Source organism: Salmo salar, chromosome ssa21 (assembly GCF_905237065.1).
Source record: "Salmo salar chromosome ssa21, Ssal_v3.1, whole genome shotgun sequence".
In the NCBI taxonomy this organism is placed as follows: Eukaryota; Metazoa; Chordata; class Actinopteri; order Salmoniformes; family Salmonidae; genus Salmo; species Salmo salar.
In genome coordinates, this window is record NC_059462.1 from 20,920,969 (window position 1) to 20,946,147 (window position 25,179).

The 25,179-nt window shown below is 42.1% G+C and overlaps 2 protein-coding genes across 2 annotated transcripts in view; one reads left to right on the forward strand and one right to left on the reverse strand.

Moving 5' to 3' along the window:
- The window catches only part of igfbp-2b2 (insulin-like growth factor binding protein 2 paralog B2), a 113,688-nt gene that overhangs the window by 45,756 nt on the left and 42,753 nt on the right, over window positions 1-25,179 (reverse strand). The window lies entirely within an intron of this gene.
- Window positions 3,376-16,913, forward strand: igfbp-5b1 (insulin-like growth factor binding protein 5 paralog B1). Its single transcript, NM_001279142.1, has 4 exons — window positions 3,376-3,709; window positions 16,073-16,296; window positions 16,478-16,597; window positions 16,776-16,913. The coding sequence occupies exons 1-4, from the start codon at window positions 3,376-3,378 to the stop codon at window positions 16,911-16,913; spliced, it is 816 nt and encodes a 271-aa protein (NP_001266071.1).

Here is a 25,179-nt window from a genome sequence, read left to right on the forward strand (position 1 = left end):
ATTCACAGTGACCTAGGTGCTGAAGGTGCACCATTAAAGGGTCATAAAAATGGGGATCAAATGTGAAATCTTGAAAAGTGAAAAGGTTTGCTGCAAATAGCATTCAGTCCTAAGGCATTTTCTCTATCATGTACTTTATTAAACAGTGGTTTCAACAATCTATGCCGACAGGCTCTTGCCAGGTTTAAATCTGCTCAATAGGTGTCAAATAATTTCTGTAGATGGAAATGGCTTTATATTAGAAATCTACTGAATGTTTCAGTATTCCTCAACGCTCTGTTCTCAGACCACTACTCTTCCCCCATGACGTAGGGGCAGTTTGATGCCATATCAGACTTGCATGTTGCGGTGAGTGGACACCACTCCTGGAAAAAAAAAATCACCGTGGCAGCAGCACTGCACACCACAGAGCCGGCCTCAAGTAATTTGTGACAGTTTATCTCCTCATTAGTAACTGGATTACATTTCCAGCGTCTTTTCAACGACTTCTGTACTAGGGAATTTCTGGCAAGTTTCAGTTTCTTTCCAGTGTAAAAAAATCAAGCAAGGCAGACCAGGAGCAATCCGACACCTTATACGATGGGAATGGAAGCCAAGTTCAGACAGCAGTAACTGTGGGTTCTGGTTAACGCAGAGGAGGAAGACATGGGAAAAAAAGGAGAAATGGGAAGGAAAGGAGGCAAGAGCCATGCATGGGAAACCTGTGCCCAGATACAGAAGCAGACTGGGCAGTGCCAGTGAGCACACCACTATGTTCAAGATCCTTTAATGAATGGATCAGAACATTCATGAATGCTCCAAAGGAATAGACACTATATTATGCGAAGTGTGTTGTAATCAGTTTGATAAAATGACGTGGTTTTGACACATCTTTGCACTAAAAACACACAGACAAAATTACAATAGTATAATGATGAATAAATAGTAAAGCATGTGTGTGGTGTTTGTACAGAATGTTCAAAATAATCAAGAAAAATGATATTAGTAGTTCTGCATGGTCATTGTACTGTAGGTAGCCTAGTGGTTAGAGTGTTGGGCCAGTAACTGAAAGGTTCCTGGTTCAAATACCTGAGCCAACATGGTGAAAAAGCTGTCATTCTTTCCCATGAGCAAGGCACTTAACCCTAATTTGACCAGGGGTGCCATACTACTATGGCGGACCCTGTAAAACAACACACTTCACAGGACATATCTGGTGTATGTGACAATATGTCTGTTCCTTATTTGTAATGTTTAGTTCATATTAATGTATCACACTAAACTATGTAGTTCAATAGGTCATATAAAAGCTAAGATATGGAACATAACATACATACACTGCATACAGAAGCCAACATTCAAGGAACAGCCTGTGGCTACCTTCATATTCCCTAGCAAGCCATTTTATTGTCAGCCTTGCACACAGTGGTCGTGAACTTTCAACGATGAAGCTGATGGTTGATTATTTGTGGGAACTCCCATAGTGAGCTCTTGTCATTGGCAACAGCTCCTTCTAGTGGTCAACTGTCAAACTGCCTGAGCTTAATCAAGGCTGCAGCAAGAATCTCCCACTAACTGGAGATGAACAATTGAATGAGATAGAATGTTTTCAAATTCAGAAAAAAAGATAGCAGGCTTCACTTAGCCAGAGTCTGTGAAAGGAGAACAACAAATGATGGTCCCATGTTGAATTGAAGATGTCAGGCTATTACGCATCAGGGTCTGAGCCACTATATTCTACTCCCTCTGAGAGAGTAACACGCAGACAAACCGCACTCACGCCCACACACACACACACACACACACACTGAGAGGCATGCATGTATTTAAATCAGTCAGTTGGCTACCTTTGTATCAGAAATGGTGTCCAATGGAGAGAACAGGTGCAGGCTTTAAAGTATGCCTATTTTTAGAGTGAAATAGGCATCCACAGCCAGCGTTATCTAAATACAAAACAGAGATGATCTTAGACAGAGTCTTCAAGCATTGCCTGATTGTTGCCATATATTCTTCAAGATCTACTGGGTCTAAGCATAATTATTTTAATTTTTTTACAACAGCATGATTTGACTGTGATTTAACACATTTATACAACATATTTGGGAAATGTAATGTTGATTAGCTATGACAATAAACACTGATTTCATTACCCCTCCACTCTCTATACCAAGTTCGATATTGTGCCTGATAATGCTTACAGTAGCCTACAAAAAAAAATACATTGCATGCATTTTCATTATAGTAAAGGCCTATTCACATACTTCGTTTACGCAGAATGTAGCATTCTTTTATATATACATATGTTGTATTTAACCAGGAAAATGACCCATTGTGACACTTCATCGCTTTTGCAAGGGACACCTGGCCAAGAAAGAAGCAGCAGTCAATCCACCATTACAAAATGTAAAACATAAGGTACAAACAGCACAACATGTCACTAAGAGCTGATCAGGCCTAGAAGCATCAACCACCGGGCAGTTTGGAGCCAGACTGACATTGATGGGTATGTGTCAGCTCATACCGGTTCTCACCCCGACAGATTGTAGTTGATGCAGCACAGTGGTGTATTCTGTCATGATCATGCATTTTACCAATTCTGTCTATAATGCAACTATGATTTAAGAAAACTGGTTTTCCATTCATTTTGCTCGTAGCTTCGTGCTTAAGCTTCTTTTCTTTAAGTCAATCGATGTGCACCGCTTGAGACGGGGTGGAAAACATTTAGGGGTAAGAAAGGAGTGTTTGCTCGATTAGCAAAAGCACGTATTCAGTAACCGTGGATTCTAATTACGCCTCCAGATGAAGTGTTTAAAAAGATCTGTTTTGATTGAGGTTGCGTTGGTTTCTTGTGTTGCTCCTCGCACTTGGCATTACTCATCGTTCAGCGTGAAAGACTGATCCTATTGCTGTAAAAGGTTGGCCACTTGCCAAGACCTGGAACAAGTGCGCCTCCCTTCCCTGCTGTTAGGCGTATTCATAGTTAGGGGTTTGGCTGATTTTAAAAAGGCAAGCCTGGCCTGAAGTTGATCAGTCTGCTCAAGAAACTTCTCTGCAGGGGAAAGTATTGGAATCGGTTTCAAAGGGGGAAAGGTCCAGGTTTTGTACAAAGAATTGCATTGCACCGTGAGAGGACATCAATTCTGTCAATTAAGAAGAACATTGCATCCCGAAGTGTAGTCTTTTCATGATTTTTTTACTTGTTCTGTGAATACTTTTATTTGTAAATACAAACAATCTTTTTTTCAGTTTATTTAAACTGGAGTGCTGAAAACACTATACATTTGGATGCTGACAGTTTTTTTTGTTTTTTTTTGCTTTATAAATCGGATCATTTAACGCACGGGCATTGTCGGTCAATTCGTTTCACATTTGAGGTTTAACAATTGCGAGACGAATATGTTTCTCAGTTTTTGTCTACTGGTGACATTTGTCCTGGGGCTATCTGGGTGCTTGGGCTCATATGTTCCCTGCGAGCCGTGCGACCAGAAGGCGCTCTCTATGTGCCCCCCAGTCCCCGTCGGTTGTCAACTCGTGAAGGAGCCTGGCTGCGGTTGCTGCCTAACCTGTGCCTTATCGGAAGGTCAGGCGTGCGGCGTTTACACCGGAACATGCACCCATGGCTTGCGCTGCTTGCCGCGAAATGGAGAAGAGAAGCCACTCCACGCGCTTCTCCATGGCAGGGGAGTGTGCACAAACGAGAAAGGATACAAACCCCTCCATCCACCCATAGGTAAGAAGGCGCAATGAATGCGTGTGCTTAGGGGCTGTGTAAAATACAACAGCATGATTATTGTCGCAGAGTTGAAATTCAGTTCCAGCTATACCGGCCCCGGTAAACTGCATTATAGACGTTTTGGTTCGTTTTTAGCAGCACTTTTCATTTGGTGCTTCCATGACCCCTCGCTAAAAACCTCGCAAACGAGCTTGCATGATGTTTCAGTTTTGTAAAGTCATGTTATTGTGAGCAATTCTATTAGCACACTGACGTTTTGGAATCCACATTTGAAATAACTGCATAGCATGCATGAGGGGCTCCTATGAGCAAACGGTCCGATTTGTCAGAGATTGCAGCAGGCTTAATTGTGAATCTGGGTCGTTATTAAATTGCACACAGTCGGATTCATCACATGCCACAATAACAGCACATGCACAGAATACATGTGCTATAGCATACAGATGTAGGATCTTAATTTGATCACCCTGTTGCAGGAGAACTGTCCTGCGTTGCAGGAAATGTAAAGCTTGTAGTGTTTTTGAGGCTTAAAACGGCTTCTGAAGTTTGTCATTTCGTCTTTGAAATTTCAGAATTGATTTTCCCTTACGAAAAATGTATCAACCCCTACAAAAAATGTCCATTAATTATAATCCACGTAATAATTCACATGTCCTGTTGCTGCAGGATTATTAACTTTGGGAAACCCTGAGTTAGAGAGCAGCACAGCCAGGACAGAGTTTGGGAAACCCTGCTCTAATTTGCAGTTGCTGTATGGAGTTTGTTATGAATACAGTATGGTAGACTGACTTAAAGCGTTCCTCTGCATGCTTATCTACATGGCTGTGTCCCTCCCTTGTCGCAGTGCCTGCCTGGACTTCCATTCTTGTGCTCTCTTTCTCACGTGAGAACATATTGTATGTGGTAATACTAATTGCTGCTATTCTTTTTTTCTCTGGAAATTTGTTATATCCCTTTTCACTGTGTTAGACACTTGCATTTCTCACAAACACAATTGCCACCCTGAAGAAAATATATATTTTCCAACATATAGTATCGGGTTCTTCTTATTGTAGCCTAATTGACTGAAGAGGGCTCTGCTCTTGAGGCTACAGATCTTTTGAAAACTGAATTTAGGTTTAGTCCCTGTGGGTGGTGTTGAGAGTCAGATTACTGCTCAAATATTACATCTGATGATATGTGTGTGTGTATTTTTGTGTGTGTAGTCTGTGCGCACTTCTAATTCTTAAATGTGTGTGTGCACGGGCAAGACAAGTTCGGTATAAATTAACCAAACATCAACATTTAGAGGTCAGAGATGGACACATGTTATTAGATGATTCAAGATTTAGATTTTCAGTTGTTGGCAAACTATATTAGGCTACATACAAGTTTTGGTGACAAGCTAAATTTGACTAATGCTATTGGTTTATTCTTCGGTTGGCCAGGTTGAAAGACTCAGGCTATTTGGGCTTTGGATACACCCTACATGTAACTCCCTTGGAGGACATGCATTAAACAACATTAGAATGGAATTCAGACCATTCAAGAGGTCACCATTGTCTGTAGTAATGGCAGCAAGGCTATACATAACATCCAACGAATACTTGCAGCTATAACTGAAATAAACCCAAGTACTTTTGTCTAGCTATAAGTGTCACTCTGATCTAGGAGATTGAATTCCAACACGCACTCTGTGTGAAGCCTGTGGGTGGGTGGGTGGGTGGGTGGGTGTATGTGTGTGTGTGCAGGCGTTTGTGCGTGCATTTGTGTATGTGTGTGAACATAGACTTCTCCTTTGGCACTGGGTGGTAACCGGAGTGCGTCCGTTTTCCTGCCCCTGGTTAGGCAGTGTGGGCGCTCAAGCACAGCACAGTGATTCAGCAGAATGCCTCCGGCTGCTCTTCTCTGAAGGGCTGTCTATCAAGGGCTACGATTGGAATTAGACACAAGCCTTTGGTTTCCTGCTGGGTAGGGTTTCAACCTGCTCTGACCAGCTGAGCAAGGCAGACAGAGAGAGGACAGGTCAAGTGTCCAAAGACAGATCCTCAGGGGACCCAATAGCTTCCATCTCTCGGCTGCATTCATGCAATTCTACAGCATCCTAGCAAGAAAAGTGGACCCACTTTAAACAATATACACATTATAAAGGCTATATATAGCATATGTAAGGTCTTAATAAGTTGTAGTTTGTTTAAAGTGGGACTGCCAGATCAGGATAAGTATCTTGAAGAGAGAGAATGACATTGAATTATCTATGTATTTCTCTCTCACATATGTATTGGCATGACATGGGTATAACACTGTAATACAATGTTGCCAAACTACACACGACTCTGTTGTTTCGTTCTCATCTCTGCATAAGTCTGGTGTCACCCTCTTTTGTTGACTGTTGAGTTGTGTTCCAAGGAAATGGTGCTTAGCTCTGATGGCTGGGCATATGAGGCTGGTTTGTGTTGCTGGCCTCTCAGTGCACTGTGTTAGCCCAGAAGAATAGGATCCTGGAACGCCTGCCAACAGATATGACTCCATGGCAGAAGGCCCCTTGCTCTCTGAGCTTGTGAAAGAGCCTTATGTTTGAACAGATTGCTCTTTGCCAAGAAACAAGAAGATGATTAAAGAGAGCGTACAAATCTAGAAAGCTTGACTTGCACATGAACAAGCACGTTGTGCTTTATAAGCACAGCATCAACACAAATGCAGCTTCTGCCAAAGACCAAAAGAACAGAAAATGTGGAGTTTGTGTTTGTGATCCAAGATTTTTTTGTTGCCTTCGTGGTACATTTACACGTTTTAGTGCAATCACAAGCCAATGCGAAGAAGCCAATTGTTGGTCACCTGTCCTTGTTAACACAATTTACAATGACTATGGCACAAAACAAATGCTCGCACCCTAACTGTGGTGTTAGGGATGGATCGAAATTTACAGAACGGTTACCTGGAGGAAAATGGAGGAGGGCCATGGTTTTAGCATTTTTTTCAATCTAGTCCAAGGGAGGGTCATGTAATTTGACATGGATGTGTTTTAGAATTAGTTGTTTATTAGGCTATATCGTTGTGTGTCCGAATGCCGCACCTCATCTCTGATTCTCCGCTGGGCGCGCAATATCAAGTGAGCCTACAGGATATTTAGTGTCGTCTCAATCAAATGATCCATAACCTATAGGTTATAAGCTACGAAGTGCATGCTGGGAGAAGCACATAGCAAAGTTATATTTCGAAGATAGCGGGACGGTCTAAATTAAACTAGGGTGCATGACACACTGCAGTGGATAGTCCAACCCTGAGCCCCAGCCTGCTCTGCTCTAGCTGATCAAATACGTTTTTGTGTGCTACCTAACCAATGGCTGTGCCGTGTAGGCCTATGGTGGCAGTTCAGGAGGAGAGTCAAAAGCTTCCTCAGATGATACTTTTTTTGATTAGGCCTAGCCTAAAAAAAATCACTATCTTGTACGCAGACTAGCCTATAGCCTATGTTCGGTTCAGTTTGAGAAGGAGAGCACGAAGATGAGGAGGACCGGAGTGTAACTTTGATAGCTTGCTACTACTATAATAGATTTTATTAACAACAACATGTTTGTTGCCATGATGTATTTATCAGAGCTATTGACCTCACAATAAGACAGATTCGAGTAATTTACATTGTGGTGCTGAAACTCGAAACATCAGCTGTGGCACAATCAATCGGAAATGGACAGCTCATGGTGCTGAAAGTAGGCACATTCGAATAGGCATAATTAATTTAAACCGTCTTCATTTTAATTAGACGTTACTAACAACAAGAGGGCTTTGTGTTGGAGCCTATTCCTTCCTATTATAGAAAATGTTGCTATAGGCTGCTATATCCATAGATTTGTCGGTAAATTCCTTCGACCACAATGCACTCTTTAAATAGCCTATGCCCGTGTCAGTGAAGGGCTGTTAAGTTAAAACCAAGACTTGAATTAAGGGGGTATGAGAGTGTATGCCATAGTCCTACCTTTTATTAAAGAAAATGGCAAAAATCAAAGGCCTACCCCTTGTTAGCTTAAGATTCTGAAGAAAATAAAACCCGTTCGATTATATAACATGATCTATAACAGCGCTTTGGTCCGTGATCCTTTATGCTAGAAACAAGCTGTAAAATCTGTGGGAAAGAGGTGACTCTCATCGTTTTGTTGCTTTGACATTCAGAGGCTGAGCTACAACCTTTTATGGCTGAGGAGACAATAAATAGAGTTTGCTTGGGAAGTAATCTAATTCTGTCACTACCAATTGATTAAGCTATTCACTTTCTGTGCAATAGAAGATGTTTAAACCCAGACAGCTTTTAGGGAAACACTTGTTATCTTGTTGGGTTAAGCCACGAAAGAAGAGTAGTCAGCAGTTAAAGGTTAAACTTTTCTGCGTCTGTAGGCCTACTCTGTCTGGGGTGGAAAGGTAGGCCTAACTTTTGAAAGTACCATGCTCAGATTCCTAATGATGTCTCAGATTTAATTATTTGCAAATAGGGACAGTTTCATTGCAAACAAGACACACTGATGGCATTGGAGTAATATGATCAGATGAACACATAGGCCTACCGCTCTGTCTATTCTTAGCCTGTAATTTGTGTGGTATTCTGCTAATATGTAAAATGACGTAGAATTGCATTACATTTTGATAAAATGCAACTTTTTCTCGGACCTGCAAATACGATCATAGATTCATGCATTGCTTTGTAATAAAGGAGATCTTTCCTCCCCTACTCTTGTCCAGGGTAAACGGTAGACATGTTCTCTGCTATTTTAATTATTATTTGGGGTATAGGGGAGGGTTACCTGTTTTTTTTTTGTTGAAGCGTTAAGGGAGGGTTTAGGTCAAATTTATTTTGCTCAAGGGAGGGTAATCCATTTTCATTTCAGAGAGGTCCGATTTTCTCCATGTAACCTTTATTATAAATAAAGTTTACTCCCTTAGCTTGACAACTTAATCCATGTGTCAAGTGATTTGTGGCTCTGTTGTTTTAAAGGCTAGAACTAGGGGGAAGATTTCGTTTTCTTTATCCCTTCTCTTTTACAGATAAAATACAGCCCCAGCCATGTAAAGAAAATATTTTACGGTAGCAGGGTCAACTTCAAGTATTTCCACACCAATTCTCCTCGTCTGAACTGATCAGACAGACCAGCAGAATGCCAGTATGGGCTAGTTGACGTTGCACATCCCTACTGCATTGTTATATTACCTAATCGAGAAAACATCCTTTCATTTTTATTTTACATCAGACAAGCCAGTCTTCTTCAACAGAGAGTCCACTGACAATACACGTTTGTGTTAGGCATCTTGGTTGGACTATCTACTATAAATGGTCTACTTGAACACTTACTGTACTGTAGACATTGCACACACATGGCTCTATCCTTTATGGACAGTTCAGTTGACTCAGAGATGGCCCCAACTGTTTGATTGTTACATTGCTAGGTCATAGGGAGAAGACCATTGCTGACGGGGATTTTACAACTCACTCACCATGAACCCCCTCCTCACAGAACTGGATGTTGTTGAATGCTAAATATAACCAACCTCATCCGATGTGAAACAGTTTATCAATGACATGCCGTCTTCGGCGTACAATATGTAGTCTTCTTTGGTGTAGGTTCTGGTTTTCTAGAATGCTGTGCCATTGCAAGTGTTAATCATGGGAAACCAATTGCTAATGTAAGGTCTCCAAAAGAACACGCAAACATGCTCTATGGTCAAGCTATGGCATTGTTCCCATGTGTTAAAGCTAAAGAACCTACTCTGGAGTTGGCACGCTTGAATGAGTTCTTCCAATAAAGTTTTATAGCAATCAGTCTAGCATTTGTCACTTACACCTGGAAGGCTAGTGGGTAACAGCTGTGGAGAGAATCAGCTCACACAGTAGTCTCCTCTATCAGAAACATGTGACTCCAAAGGTAGTGACATCCACATGCTAGCTTTTAAACCGGCGTGATCTGACCTAAACTGTGTAAGCCCTGTTAACCCCAACGCTGCCACCATTTACCGCTTCAACTCTAGGGTCATGCTCAGTAGAGAACACCAAAAGTTCTGCAACAAACAATGAAAATGATTGTTTAGTACTTTCCTTTTCACCCTGTTTCAATACATTTTCTCCCTACTGGACACGACCCAGAACAGCATAAGGATGTTATTGGGCTCAAAATCAACTAATCACTTCCCACAGAAGAACCTAACTTGTTGAAAGTCACTGTAATGAGCTCAACAAAAAAGCCTGCCTCAAGTTTCTTTGCAGAACAGGAACAATAGAGGTCCTTATCTTTTGTCTGCAACTTTGGTGCCAGTTTCAGCTCCAAAATGTGGATTTTGTCATTTTCATCTTCGTCTCTGGCCTCAGTGTCTGAAGTTGAGCTTTGGACAGTGGACAGAGAACGTTCATGGCGAGCCAAAGTAGCAGCCTCTGCCCCCGGGGATTATGTCACACCCAGCAATTGTGTAGTGGTGAAGGTTGACCCAGAAAAAGGCAGCGTCTGTCCATGTGGCTTGTCAAAAAAACTAAACTCAGATGTGTAATGAGACCTCAGACTAAAATTAGGCTTGCACAGGAGAGCAGCGGCATGTAGCATCGCGATAGTGTGCTTTCAACTGCTGTCGAACATAACATTTTACCTCAAAGGAGAAATGTCTTTGGTGCAGCAGTTGCGAGAGGGGGAGTGGGGTCAGTATACCTATGCCCTACTTGGAAGGGAATCTCATCCCTACGGAACAAGTGTTCCTTTAATTTTCAATCCCTGAATTGTTCCTGCTGCTATTTGCTGCTATTTTTAGCTCTTGTTTTTTTTTTTTTTGCACTATACATATTTGTTGCACATTCTACCTTAGAAAAAGTTATTTCCTGTAAGTTGCTGATTGAGATTGAATTCAGTGCCAGAGGAGACTGCAATTGTACGGCCCAGATACAAGGTTCAAAACAGGAACCAACAATACATACTGTATTGAACAAAGCAGTAGCATGGTCTCCTTGTCTAACCAAAGCTGTCATTTAGCAGTACAAAAGGGTGTGTTAATAATGATACCACCTGAATATGATTACACTTTTTATAATGAGGTCCAGCATTTTTATTTAAAGCGGGAAGAAAAGCGCTAAAGACATTGCTAAATTTCCCCTCTGAATCCTTTGTTTTGAAGATGTAATAAAGACATCTCCTATTAATGGTGGAATCAAAATCTGCTTTGACTGGTAGTAGCCATCTAAACGTGTCAATAAAGTGTATGGAAATAATGTAATTCTGGATAAGTTTTACATGACTATGATTCGACTATCCACCAGCACTTACAGTGCATTCGGAAAGTATTCAGACACCTTGACTTTTCCCGCATTTTGTTACGTTACAGCTTTATTAAAAAATGGATTAAAATCAATCTTCACACATTACCCGATAATGACAAAGCAGAAAACAGGTTTTTAGAAATGTTTGCAAATTTATAAAAATATAAAATAAGTATTCAGACCCTTTACTCAGTACTTGGATGAAGCAGCTTTGGCAGCGATTACAGCCTCAAGTCTTCTTGGATATGATGCTACAAGTTCGGCACACCTGTATTTGGGGAGTTTCTCCCATTCTTCTCTGCAGATCCTCTCAAGCTCTGTCAGGTTGGATGGGGAGCGTCACTGCACAGCTATTTTCAGGTCTCTCCAGAGATGTTTGATCGGGTTCAAGTCCGGGCTCTGGCTGGGCCACTCCAGGACATTCAGAGACTTGTCCCGAAGCCACTCCTGTGTTGTGTGCTTAGGGTCGTTGTCCTGTTGGAAGGTAACTTTCGCCCCAGTTTGAGTGCTCTGGGGCAGGTTTTCATAAAGGATCTCTCTGTACTTTGCTCCGTTCATCTTTCCCTCAATCCTGAATAGTCTCCCAGTCCCTGCCGCTGAAAAACATACCCACAGCATGATGTTGCCACCACCATGCTTCACTCTAGGGATGGTGTCAGGTTTCCTCCAGACGTGATTCTTGGCATTCAGGCCAAAGAGTTCAATCTTGGTTTCATCAGACCAGAGAATCTTGTCTCTCATGGTCTAAGAGTCCTTTAGGTGCCTTTTGGCAAACTCCAAGCAGGCTGTCGTGTGCCTTTTACAGAGGAGAGGCTTGCGTCTGGCCATTCTACCATAAAGTCCTGATTGGTGGAGTGCTGCAGAGATGTTTGTCCTTCTGGAAGGTTCTCACATCTCCACAGAGGAACTCTGGAGCTCTGTCAGAGTGACCTTTGGGTTCTTGGTCACCTCCCTGATCAAGGCTTTTCTCCCCCGATTGCTCAGTTTGGCCGGGTGGCCAGCTCTAGGAAGAGTCTTGGTGGTTCCAAACTTCTTCCATTTAAGAATGATGGAGGCCACAGTGTTCTTGGGGACATTCAATGCTGCAGAAATGTTTTGGTACGGTACCCCGACACAGTCCTGTCTCGGAGCTCTACGGACAATTCCTTCGACCTCATGACTTGTTTTTTGCTCTAACATGCACTGTGGGACCTTATATAGACAGGTGTGTGCCTTTCCAAATCATGTCCAATCAATTGAATTTTCACAGGTGGACTCCAGTTAAGTTGTAGAAACATCTCAAGGATGATCAATGGAAACAGGATGCACCTGAGCTCAATATTGAGTCTCATAGCAAAGGGTCTGAATACTTATGTAAATATGGTATTTCTTCTTCTTTTTTTTAGGTGGAAACATTTCTAAAAACCTGTTTTCGCTTTGTCATTATGGGGTATTGTGTGTAGATTGATGAGGATAAACATTTATTTTATCAATTTTAGGATAAGGCTGTAACGTAACAAAATGTGGAAAATGGGAAAGGGTCTGAATACTTTCCGAATGCACTGTATAGTGGCACTATCTCCACATATATTTTAGTTGAGGTTGTTACAGGACTACTGATAACAAATCAACATGTTCTTCTTACACTGCATTCCCTCCAGCTGTGTTGGAGGGCAGTTCAGTGTTTGAGTGGTGCCCCAATGAGCAAGCATTTTCTAAGGCCATTCGTTGTGGAATTCAATGTGCTCCAATGACTGTACATTTTGTTTAGATCCCTACAGGCTCTTGGTCTGGATCATGTATTCCTACCTGTAATATAATTACTCAAGTGCAATGTTCCATTTATTTTATTTGTATTTTATTTACCCTTTATTTTACCAGGCAGGTCAATTAAGAACAAATTCTTATTTACAATGATGGTCCAAGATTTTTCCATGTCTCTTTCTCTATGCTACAGCAGCAGGGATATCAGGCCATGGACTCTGTCCAGAAGCCTTGCAATATTAAGCATCAGAATCAGACTGAGGAACCCATGGTTGGCCAGTATCATGGCTAAAAGATGACAGAGGACTTCCTGCTCCGTTATCACTATGCTATCGCATACCCCCTGACCCCCGGATTAGCAGCACCTTTACTCAACACCTAGGATCTTGTAAAGGTGTAATTTCAGAGGGTGTTCTGTGCTAGTTCATGGACTAGGGTACATTCAGTGGTGTAAGGTGTGTGAGCCAATAAGAATTTGAACAACTCATTGTTCTGGTGCATTTTCCACCCCAAGTTGCATGACTGTGAACTCATAAAGACCAGCTGAGAGAGAGAAAAATAACTGAAAGAAGAGTGGCTTATCGTTCACGCTTAGGCTTCCTGGCTGAAAGAAACTTCCCACTGGGCACAGGCGTCAATTCAACGTCAATTCAGCATCTATTCCACGTTGTTTCAATGTAATTTAATTGAAATGATGTGGAAACAATGTTGATTCAACCAGTGTGCCCAGTGGGTTGGGATATTCATGAAGCATAATTGCCCCGCACACATGTACATTTTTAAACAGAGGTGTATCGGTTGCACCTCCTTTGCCTGTTCCGTTCCTCTTGTCTTAATGAAAACTTTAGTGAGAACAAGGGGAGAGATACCAATACCTTGTCAGCCTGGGCTTAATGGAGGGGGCTGCATGTGACCGTGCTGTCTTGGCTGAAGGCCAGCATCCTGGCAGTGTTTCAGTACTTAAACACAGGCCTACTAAGCCTCCTTTACAAGCTGGGGACCCTAAGCATGGAAAAACTGAGTTTTTGCCGCTGCAGTGAAGAGCCCACTTCAGAAAATACAAATTTGGTGGTTTAGAAACAGAGAGGGTGAGAGAGAAAAAGAGAGCGGGGGAGAGAGAGAGAGACTCCATTGTCTGCAAACAGGCTACACTCTGGGTATTGTTGGCTAAAGATGGGTACATTCTGTCTCCATGTCTTTGAATTGCAGACACAGCTTGTGAATTGGAAGCACAACAGCACTTTATTTACTCTGGGCAAGGAGTATGATGTAGTAAAATAAACACTACGTTTTGTAATAATAATAATATCAATTTAAACGGTTGATGGATGTTCATTTTCGCCATCAAATATGAAGCAAACTTCTACCATCCCATATTTCAATAGAACATCCAATATAACGTCCAATATTTCCTCACAAGCTTATACACACACAAGTAACACAAACTCTCATCCCTCACTTGAGCTAATGAGCTTGTTCACAAATCCTACTGCTAATGTAATTGGAGTACAATGATGTCAGTGTGCTGACATTTCTCAATCTAATATTTCTCCACCCAAATCATATTAGGCTGAATGTGAATACATGTCGTGGATCATGAGACATAGCAGTCTTTCTGGAAGATACTGAAATGTTTGGGATCTCACATGTAAAGTAGGTCAATGATGTGTTGCATTTGTAAAATGGAAGGGGGATACGTTCTCCGGTTTGTTGTAACCCTGAAAATGGTTTGCAAAATCACAGAATCATTCATGAAGGCTTGAAACACATATATGCAGCATTGTCATCAGTGGTACTTTGAATACTGATCAAATTGAGGATTCTTCCCCCAGCATCCAGGCATCGAGCACGTAGGAAAGCTCATTTGACATACTTATTTATAGCGTTTTATAGCCCTGGCGGTCTGAGCAGGAAGAGTCGAGGACATATCCAAACACAGAGACGCCTGCCAAGTCATGAGTTGTGAGATTACTTTCAAAGCGAGGACGGCAGTTCAGAAGCCAGGGTCCCAATTCCGGTAATCACCCTCCTCCCTTCATCCCCCAACTCACCTCCTCCCAGACACCCCTGCTGTGTCCAGACTCTTCAGACATCAATTCTCGGGAATATACCGCTCAGTGGTCACATACCTCTCTTTTTTCCCCAAGGTGGCCATGTACTAAGTCCAGACCACTAGCCTATACTTAATTAAGATAACATTAAAACGTGGTTATGTTTCAATAATTTTTAATGGTCCCCCACTTCAGCTGTCTTTCGATATCTTGCGGTTGTCTCTCCCCAACAATACTTTGCACATTCAACCACTACTCCGGTTGGGCCAGCCCTCCTCATTGCCACCGCTGCAATGACCTGTAGGTTTCCTTGCTGGATAAATATAACCCCGGTCATCTACTGGCACTGTGGCCGCTCACCAGTTGGGGCCTGGCAAAGTCCCATAACAGAGCCTTGTGTGCTTACGATAGACTAAGCAATGACGGGAGAGGAGCGCTCATCTCTTTGGCCTCAGAGAACCTCATGCAGGCTAGGGCTCTTGGCTTATGGGGGCTGAGCCCAGAGGAGGGACTGGAGGAGAGGGGATAAGGGATCAGGACCCCAAATCTCTAGCCTGGTGGGAACTTCAAATGTACCTCTAGGACTGTAGTGCCCCCTGGGGAGTGGGATGGGGTAGGGGGAGAGCACTGGTCTTTCTGCCTGCCTCCAGGCTATTTTACATTATTATGTTATGTTTCTTGATATGAAATTATACTGTACATTCAGCCTACGATGTGTCCACCTCTGCCATAGGCTTCAGTTGCCATGGATCCTCAGTTACCATGACATCAACATCTGATCTGTGAGAGATGTGAAAGTCTGCAAGAATTGCCAGAGAAGTATTTTATTGCCAAAATGGCTTATGATCAACCAAATAAGCCATTGTGTCACCCAAAATGCCACACACCTTGTTGTAGAGATGTCTTGGAGACAAGGACAAGCATGTAGCCAGCATGATACAGAAGTGACTGAGATAAGCTTTTGTCATTTTTGGTCAGCGTTCAGACATGTTTACTTTCTTTCCTTTGACCTCCATTAGTTGATGATGGCTGTTTGTATGGTGGGGGAGGGGTGAGGTGGTGGAGGAGGTACAGTAGTTTATCAGCTGTTGATCCTTGATCCTGACCCCTCCTTTGTAAACAATGCAAGAGCAACATTTGGTGGCCCAAACTCTGGGAAAAGCATCTGGGAGTCCACGTTTTCGTTTGTGCAGGAAAAGCTGTTTGAACATTTTAGGTGGGGGTAATATGACAAGTATGTGCTGTTTTAGTTCATGTTGATGACACACCCATTGATACAAATATTTTTTCCATGTGTAGATCATGAGTCTCGGGAACACGAGGACACCCTGACAACCGAAATAATGGAGGACCAACTGCAGCCTGCTAAAGTGCCGCTCCTCCCCAAGCAGGACGTCATCAACAGCAAGAAGATCCAGGCCATGCGCAAGGACAAGGACCGCAAGCGGGCGCAGGCCAAACTGCGCTCCATTGGGCCCATGGACTACTCCCCACTCCCCATTGACAAGCACGAGCCAGAGTTTGTAAGTACAAGAGTGGAGAGTAGGAGAGATGGGGTCTAACGCTAATATTGTGTTAATGCTGATGCTTGCTAGTGTGCATCTTCAACTCTGGTCCTAGGAGAGAGAACTGATTGTGCAGGATTTTGTTCCACCCATGGAGCTAGCACTGGGAACTAATGTTAGTTGTATCATTCCTCCACAGGGTCCTTGCAGGAGGAAGCTGGATGGGATCATCCAGGGAATGAAGGACACATCCCGTGTCATGGCCCTGTCCCTGTACCTCCCCAACTGTGACAGAAAGGGCTTCTTCAAACGCAAACAGGTGAGAACCATCCCTCCATCATCATCCTTATTCATGGTTTAACATAGACCCGTTGTATACTGATGTGCCTCTTCAGATCCACATTGGCTCCAAAATGATATTTGTTGTTAAAATGTCTTTCTCTCTCTCATTCTCTCTTTCCCTCCCTTGTGTTGCTGCACATTGATCGCTCCCACAGTGCAAACCCTCTCGCGGCAGGAAGCGGGGCATCTGCTGGTGCGTGGACAAGTATGGCGTGCAGCTGCCCGGTACAGACTACAGCGGGGGAGACATCCAATGCAAGGACCTAGAGAGCAGCAGCATCAACAATGAGTGAATAGGCTGCTCCAACCCCGTCCCGATCACCTGACCCAGGGCCCTGCCTCCTCCTTTCCCTCCTGCCTGTCTGCTCCGCCCTCCAGTCACTTTTTGAGATTTTCAATACAAAAAAAAAATAAAACCATCAAATGAACGAAAGGACAGGCTTGAAAAAAGGACACCTGAAATCTCTTTTTTTTGTGTGTGACTGTGTGCTCATCTCTTAGTAGACGGAACCCAGGAGGTTTTAAGCCCTTGTTTGACCCTCGGGCCCCTCCCCCACTAAGAGCTGGGAACCACACTAATGATTCATGAAAATATATACTTGTGTTGATATATTTTTATAGAAGCTGGGGTGTAAGCACCAAACTTTGTATCATGTAAAGCTAACATAAAAGCGATGAAAAAACGAAAATAAGGCATGCTGATTATAAACAGGACTGTTTTGATCTTTCACATCTATTGCTATTGAGGTGTCAGAGGAGATAGCTGGACCTTCTATTGGCAGAGGTATTTGTTTTTTTGTTTGGTTGCTTTCCAAAAAAGAAAAAAGAAGCATGTGATAGGGTCTTTCTGAGACAGTTGACTCTATTTGGGTATTTGGTTCTGTCACAGCACTTATGAATAGGGGAACCTACTTGGATATGTGTAACTTCACTAAGTATGTGTGGGCGTGCATGTATGTGTGTTTGAGTGTGTGTGTGTGAGAGAGAGAGAGGGAGTGAGCCTTTAACACAAGAATGTCATTTTTCTTTCTCTTTTCGTCTTGTCACAACAACAACATAACAAGCATTATTGCTGGTGCTTGAAGTTGTCTTGAGGATGGATTTCTCCCACTAGCCTATGAAACCTATGTATCTGGGAAAATGGAGTGTTTGACATAATAAGCAGCTCATTACAGACGAACCTATGTAAGTGACTCTTTGACTCTGTAGCTAGCCTGATATGCCAACTGTGCCTATTGTTAACAGACACTGCCATACAGGGTAACACAGAACTTAATGGAGAACACTGCCCCTACTGGTGAAGGGAATACTGCCACAAAGTGCCCATTCTCTCATCTGATCAGAGCTGTGCTCAGCAAGACTCCATTGGTCCAACTACCTGGACTTAAAGAATATTGAATGTGGCTGAACAATCATGCAGTCCCCCAATAACTAACAGCAGTAATGCATTTTATTGCTAAAGTCTGGACAAAAATTGGGAGAACGAGGGGGAAAAAGCATGTTGTAGACTTGCATTCACCAGTGAGGCTAGATGTTTACTCTTTGTGTCTCAGTTGCTCGAGGGTGTAGTCTTGTATGGTTTTGTTTGTACTGTTTTCTTTGCCTTCAGTGAAGTAACAACCGCCCACTTTTGAGCCATGTTCCTTAACCAAGTGGTCCCCTAACACTGCTGCGGTGTAACCTTGGTGTATTACTTTTACCTATAGATTAATGAATGTTCTTTTTTTAAACAAACAACTACAATGTACTGGTGCTTGGAAAAGGACGTGTGTATTTTAGCCTGTAAACAATTTGAATAGTTCCATGACATCATCCTTATTTGAATATGAGACAGTCAAAAAAAAGCTATACCCTATCTATATCCTTCCCCCTTTGCTTGCATGTCGCACCCCAAAATTGTTCCCTCCTTCTCGACAACTTGTTTTTCAACACAACACAACATTACTTGCATTGGAAATGGTGAGCAATTTACCTTCCGCTGAAGGGGGCATCCTTGAACACTACCTACAGGGTCAGTTGAAAGAGTTTATGTCCGTCTGTGTGCAAGTCGCAGTGCCTTCCTACATGCAAATCCACATTTGAATAGTGACGCAAATGCAACGTGGTAGCTGTCTAAGGGACAGAAACCCTGCTCATGCTGAGAGGACCCAGATTAGTAGTTTTTGGTCTAGTACAGACAAAAGGTAACTCTATAGGATGTGACATAGCCCTTGTAATCGTGTCACAATCACATATGAATCCGTTGCTAATCCCTCTCTGTGGGCAAGGCAGACCAGAATACCGCTTCTGTCTCTTATTTTCAAACGCACTGATAAGCTACAACATTGCTTTCAAAGTTGACTGCCAATGTATTCGATTGCCAGAAAATATAAGCCAAGTGATGTGACCGAGTTAGCACTAGCAAACTGCTGCTGCTTCTCTCTCCCAGTAGTCAGAGAAGAGATGTAGAAGGCATTACTAGCCATCAGATCCTATTCCACAGCGTAAGTGGTCATAGTTACTCTAGCCAGGGAGTGGGAGGCAGGGGGAAAGGCCATCAGCAGACAACAAATGAAAGAGCTTTTACTCCAGCCTCAGTTGAGTCTGTGAACCAACCATTACGTAATATTATCCGTTTGGACATACAGATGTGATGGATAGGATACTCTTGTTTTTCATGGCTCATAATAGCAACGAGATGCTGTAACACTAACAATGGGGTCAATACGTTCAGGCCTATAGCTTTATACCCTCATTTACTATGAGACAGAATTAGTGGGAAAAAAGTCACTATACCCTGATACCCTTCACATCCAAAATGCCTTCTTACATGGAGGTGAACTATTCAGCCCCTGTGGCAAATCTCAAATCACTAGGTCCTCCTATACACAATGCAGCTTGGCACCCTTCCCCACCTCCACCCCAGTCCACTTTGAAAGAAAGCAGCTTGCACTTACTGTATAGAACTTAAAACAACTACAATATTAATACCGACATACAATGTCCTGTAATAGTGTTGCTTGTGTATAAAAACAGAACAAGCTAAACATTTACTGTGATTCAGAATCAGGCCTCTGCAAGGCCTTCTGGGTAATCGTTGACAGGGGCTTATGTGGCCCATGCCTGGGACCATCACCGATGTCCAATAAGGAAAAGGGGATAATAACACACAGTACCATACATTAGCAACCACACAACTGTCCCACTTTGATCTAACTGTTCTCATGGACTCTAGCACACAGAGAGTGAGAGAGAAAGAATGACAGAGTGAGAGAGCGAAAGCAAGAGACAGAGCACCATGGACAGGGGTCGTGTTCAGGGCCTAGCCACACACCACCCCATCCCAGAGGGGTCACCAATCGCATGACAGTAGATACAGTTAGGAACAGACACAAGGAGACCTGGGAATCTGAGGAACAGGAACGCAGCTAGCGGCAGATGTTTAGATGTGACTCTCTCTCCAACTTCAATGTTCACCTTCCATTTTAAGAGCAGTCCATCAGAAGCCTATTGAAGTACTTGGCCAGCCATAATGATGCAGTCTAACTGGGCATTTTCAAAATTAAGATTTGCCAAGGCTATCCTGGTTCAAAGAAAATATGGATAAGGGCATTGAATAATTTGAGGTCTAATCAACAAATTGACACATTTCAACCAAGCTGCGAATTGTGCAAATTCTCAATACATTTTCTTTGTGGTATGGCATTAGATTGAGGTGTTGGAGAGGTTGAATTTTAAAGTGTCTTCTTCAGATTCCTAGTCTCCGACCTGGTTATAGACTCATACAGTTCATACTACAATAGTAACTACAGCTTTTTTTTCTGAATGCATAACGTTTTTATGGATGAAACGAGACAAAATCAATTGGTTATCTTAATAACATGCAGTGTTAACTGGCTTGTGAAAAAAGACCCATTGGTGCCGGAGGATAGTTACAAGAAATGGTCAGCATTTGGAACTCTTCATGAAACAAATATAAAAAAGACAAAAAATCTCAAATTATTAAAGTGAATATCACTGTGTAATATTTATTCAACTTGTAATTTATGTACTCTTTTAACCTTTGTCTTTTTTGTTATGATAAAGCATTTATTTAAATAAAGTTATGTATTCATTTAAAGACTTAGTAGTGATGTGTTTTTTTGATGTGCAGTGTGGCCTCAAGACCTCGAAACCTACTTCTAAAAATGGTTTATCTCAAATAATATTCAGGCTATTCCAAGGCACTAACATATAGTCATATACCAAAAATACAGTACAGCCATACAAGAGGGATATATAGGGAGTATACTGTATGTGGGTTAGTGGAGGTTTGAAAAACCTGACCACAACAACTTAGGTTCTCAGAGTAATCCTAGCTATTCAAATGAGCCCATACAAATAGTTCACTCCTTGTGCCGACACACCCCCAGATTAAGCCGGCTAGAACCAATGAAAATACTTCCATGTTGTTACCAGGAGCAGTGTGTATGGGGCCTAAGGGTGTGGTGATCAGATATGACATGATGAGGACATACTGTATCTACATACACTGGCCATGATATCAGCTGCATGATTGTGGTCTTGCTTTTGTATACTGCAATGGGGATATCACTTTTGACTGAGGATTGATCACACTTGCCCTAGTCATGGAAATGACTCAAAGCACAATACCCCATCCCATAACATACATATATATACCCAATGCTGATGAATACAATCTATATTTAAAAGGGGAAATCCACAGTTGAAACAATGAGAAAAAGTTATCCCCACCAATGTTTTGATAAAAAGCTGAGGGATGGGGTTGGAGAAATGTATAAACAGAGCTACAGTACGGATGCAAGGACTGACCGTCCATGATATCAAATAGTTTTAACCATGTTTTGAGGCTTTACTGTATATGTTTACATTTACGTTGTTGACAAACATTGGAGAAAAAAACAAGCTTATATTTTGGATTCTGATGGGATATGACAGTTGAACTCTGCTTATATTTTTCAAGAATCAATGGTTATATATGATTGTCCAACAAATGATGTAGCATCTGCAGATTGCTGCTTTAAGGCCAAGAAGTATTACAGGGTTTGTAAAGACTACATTTCTGGTTACCCATAATATAAACAGTACAAATTAATACTGGCTGGCTGAATAAATCCATACAGTCGATGCAAATTTAATCAGATGCCATAAACTTAACTGTATACAAACTATTACAATCCAATGTAAAGACTTGGGGGACGATTCAAGACCCGAATTAACCGAGTGTAAATGGAACGTAATTCCCTTTTTACACACTTTTCCCACTGTGTATTCTGACCTTAAACTTAAATTAAGCATGAGAATAGCATGCTATTCACTCGCATTTCTTTCGAGGTGGAGATCAAATAAATTAAGGTGAGTCTACAATTGCGCCGTATTCTGACCTTGATTACATTTTTTAATAACTCCACAAATTTTACTTGTGAGGAAACCCTTGAATAAGGTCTAGCGCAGGGTTTCCAAAATTCAGTCTGATTCAGCTGATTCAAATCATCAAAGCTTGATGATGAGTTGGTTATTTGAATCAGCTGTGTAGTGCTAGGGAAAAAACCAAAACCGAGTTTGGGAAACCCTAGTCTAGGGTACCTACCGGTTCCAAGTGGAAAAAGCATTTGCAATTTTTTTGGTTTTGTTGATATAACACCATTCTCCATAATTTAAATTGTATAGACTTTTAGGGAAAGGGGATACCTAGTCAGTTGCACTGCAGGGGTTGCTTAAATCAGTACCCTGGAAGCAGTTGTTGGGGTGTTAATTGCCTTGCTCAAGGACAGAACAGCAGATTTTTCCACCTTGCCAGTTCAAAGATTCAAACCAGCAACCTTTCAATTACTAGCCCAATGCTCTTAATCACTAGGGTACCTGCCACCCTTTTAACTTGCAAGGGCACTCTCGAATGTCTAAATTATAACATACCCCTACTTTCTCTTTTCTATTTCTATCATGTTATATATTAGCCACTATGAGTGTCGACCGTCAGTAGCCCTAATAACCACACATATTCAACTGCCAATTTACTGTTCCCTTCAGTTGGTATAGCCTACATTATCATTCCAGTTAATTAAATTGCTTAGTTTACTTCCTCTGTAAACGCTGTCACGGCTGTGTGGTTGTTGCTGAGGATCATTATTTTTATTTTATTTTTTATTTATACTTTATTTTCCATTTACAAAGAACAAAAACAACAACATAGTGACAACAAACATCCAAACATGACAATAAACAGTAGATGGGGGAGGTCGAGGGTAGGTAGCCTGGGTCCAACCAGGAAACACAGGATACCCAGCAAGCCCCACCACAGCAAGCCAGGCATCCTGTGTGACCTGGCAGTAGTCAAATGTCCATGCTGAAGCACTGCGGTTTACACTCTTTCCGATTCATATGTACTGTTCGTTTGACTGATAGGAAGGCCAGTGCAATTATGTGTTGCATGGTTCTAGGTTGGATATTGTCCACCCTACTTCCTAGCAAGCACACTACAGGACATATTGGGATATATGGATTCAAAATTCCAGACAACATATCAACTACCTCAGTCCAAAATCTTTTGACAGCTGGAAATTTCCAGAACATACTCATTAGTGTACCAACCTCACCACAGCCACGCCAAGACAAATCTGAAAGGCTTTGATCCCTTTTTTTCAACCTGTGTGGTATAATATAAGCCCTATGTAAGATCTTCATTTGATTAATTTTATATCTTACACAATTGGACATTGCTGTCATGTTTTTCCATAATGCATCCCACGTTAGTGCGGTGAGACAAATCCTGTTCCCAATGTAACTGAGTAGAGATGTTGTTAGTGGAGGAGAGGAGAACAAGCTTGTATAAGGTGGAAACCATTCTTTTTCCATTAGCAGCACTCCTCAGTTTGTTGTCCATCACACTTTTAGATCTCATATCAATACCATTTGAGGAAATACATTTTATTATTGATGAGGATGATTAGTAACAAGTAGGCTAATTAAATTGTTATGGAGCCGAGCACAGACCAAGCCATAACAGTTTGAACCCGACGCATGGTTCATTACTTGGCTGTGTCATCACACAGTTCCATGGTTAGTGCAGGCAATAGACAAGTGTATAGTCTACTATTGTGTATAGTGTACTATTCGCCCTATTGTAATTCTATGTACACACATTTTCCAACATTACCATTGGTTGAACAACAGCTCAGGCTTTGGGCTCCCGAGTGGTGCAGGGGTCTAAAGCACTGCATCTCAGTGCTAGAGGCTTCACTACAGACACCGTGGTTCGAATCCAGGCTGTATCCCAACCGGCTGTGATTGGGAGTCCCATAGGGCGGCGCACAATTGGCCCAGCGTCATCTGGGTTTGGCCGGTGTAGGCCGTCATTGTAAATAAGAATTTGGTCTTAACTGACTTGCCTAATTAAATAAAAAAAACTGAATGTAGCATTTTTCTGAAATAATCACAACACTGTTTCTCTTTCTTTCATGCGTAAAGGTTCTCCAAACTTGTTTTTTATGATTCATGACTACTTTCCTAAACCTAAATAATCTGTAAAATCAGAGTATTTTAAAATCTACCAATTGGTGCTGAAACAGAGATGAATATGCATATATTTAAATATATTTCATTCACTGATCCCTAATATTCTGAACCCGTCCTCTCAATATATTCTAGTCTGTTGACAAAATCTTAACTAAAGGGTACATGTTATTTAAAGGGATGGCTTAACCCAATGAGTCCTACTCTAACACTGGGACTCATCTAACCCCTTTTAAACATTGTGGGTTTGAACTACATACTTCTGGGTTGCACCATTGATTAATGGGGGCTGAGCCAGAGCGGTGTTTTTGAGACAAGGACGGATCCCGAAGAGGGCTGGGGGAGGGTCTTTTAGACAAACATTTATGTGGCGTCTGAATGGTTTGAATGGTTTGAGCTACAAACACGGGAAATCTGAGCAATCATTCATGGAAGAAGGGCATTGGTCAGGGAGGTGACCAAGAACCAGATTGTCACTCTGACATAGCTCCAGAGTTCCTCTGTGGAGATGGGAGAACTTTCCCGAAGGACAAACATCTCTGCAGCAGTCCACCAATCAGGCCTTTATGGTAGAGGGGCCAGATGGAAGACATTCCTTAATAAAAGGCAAATAACAACCCGCTTGGAGTTTGCCAAAAGGCACCTAAAGGAGAAAAAATAATTCTCTGGTCTGATGAAACCAAGATTCAACTCTTTGGCCTGAATGCCAAAAGTCACGCCTGGAGGAATCCTGGCGCCATCCTTACGGTGAAGCATGGTGATGGCAGCATCATGCTAAAGAGATGTTTTTCAGCAGCAGGGACTGGGAGACTAGTCAGGATCGAGGGAATGATGAACAGAGCAAAGTACAGAGAGATCCTTGATGAAAATCTGCTCCATAGAGCTCAGGACGTCAGACTAGGGCGAAGGTTCACCTTCCAACAGGACATCGACCCTAAGCACACAGCGAAGACAACACAGGAGTGGCTTTGGGACAAGTCTGAATTTCCTTGAGTGACTCAGCCAGAGCCCGGACTTGAACCCGATCAAACATCTCTGGAGAGACCT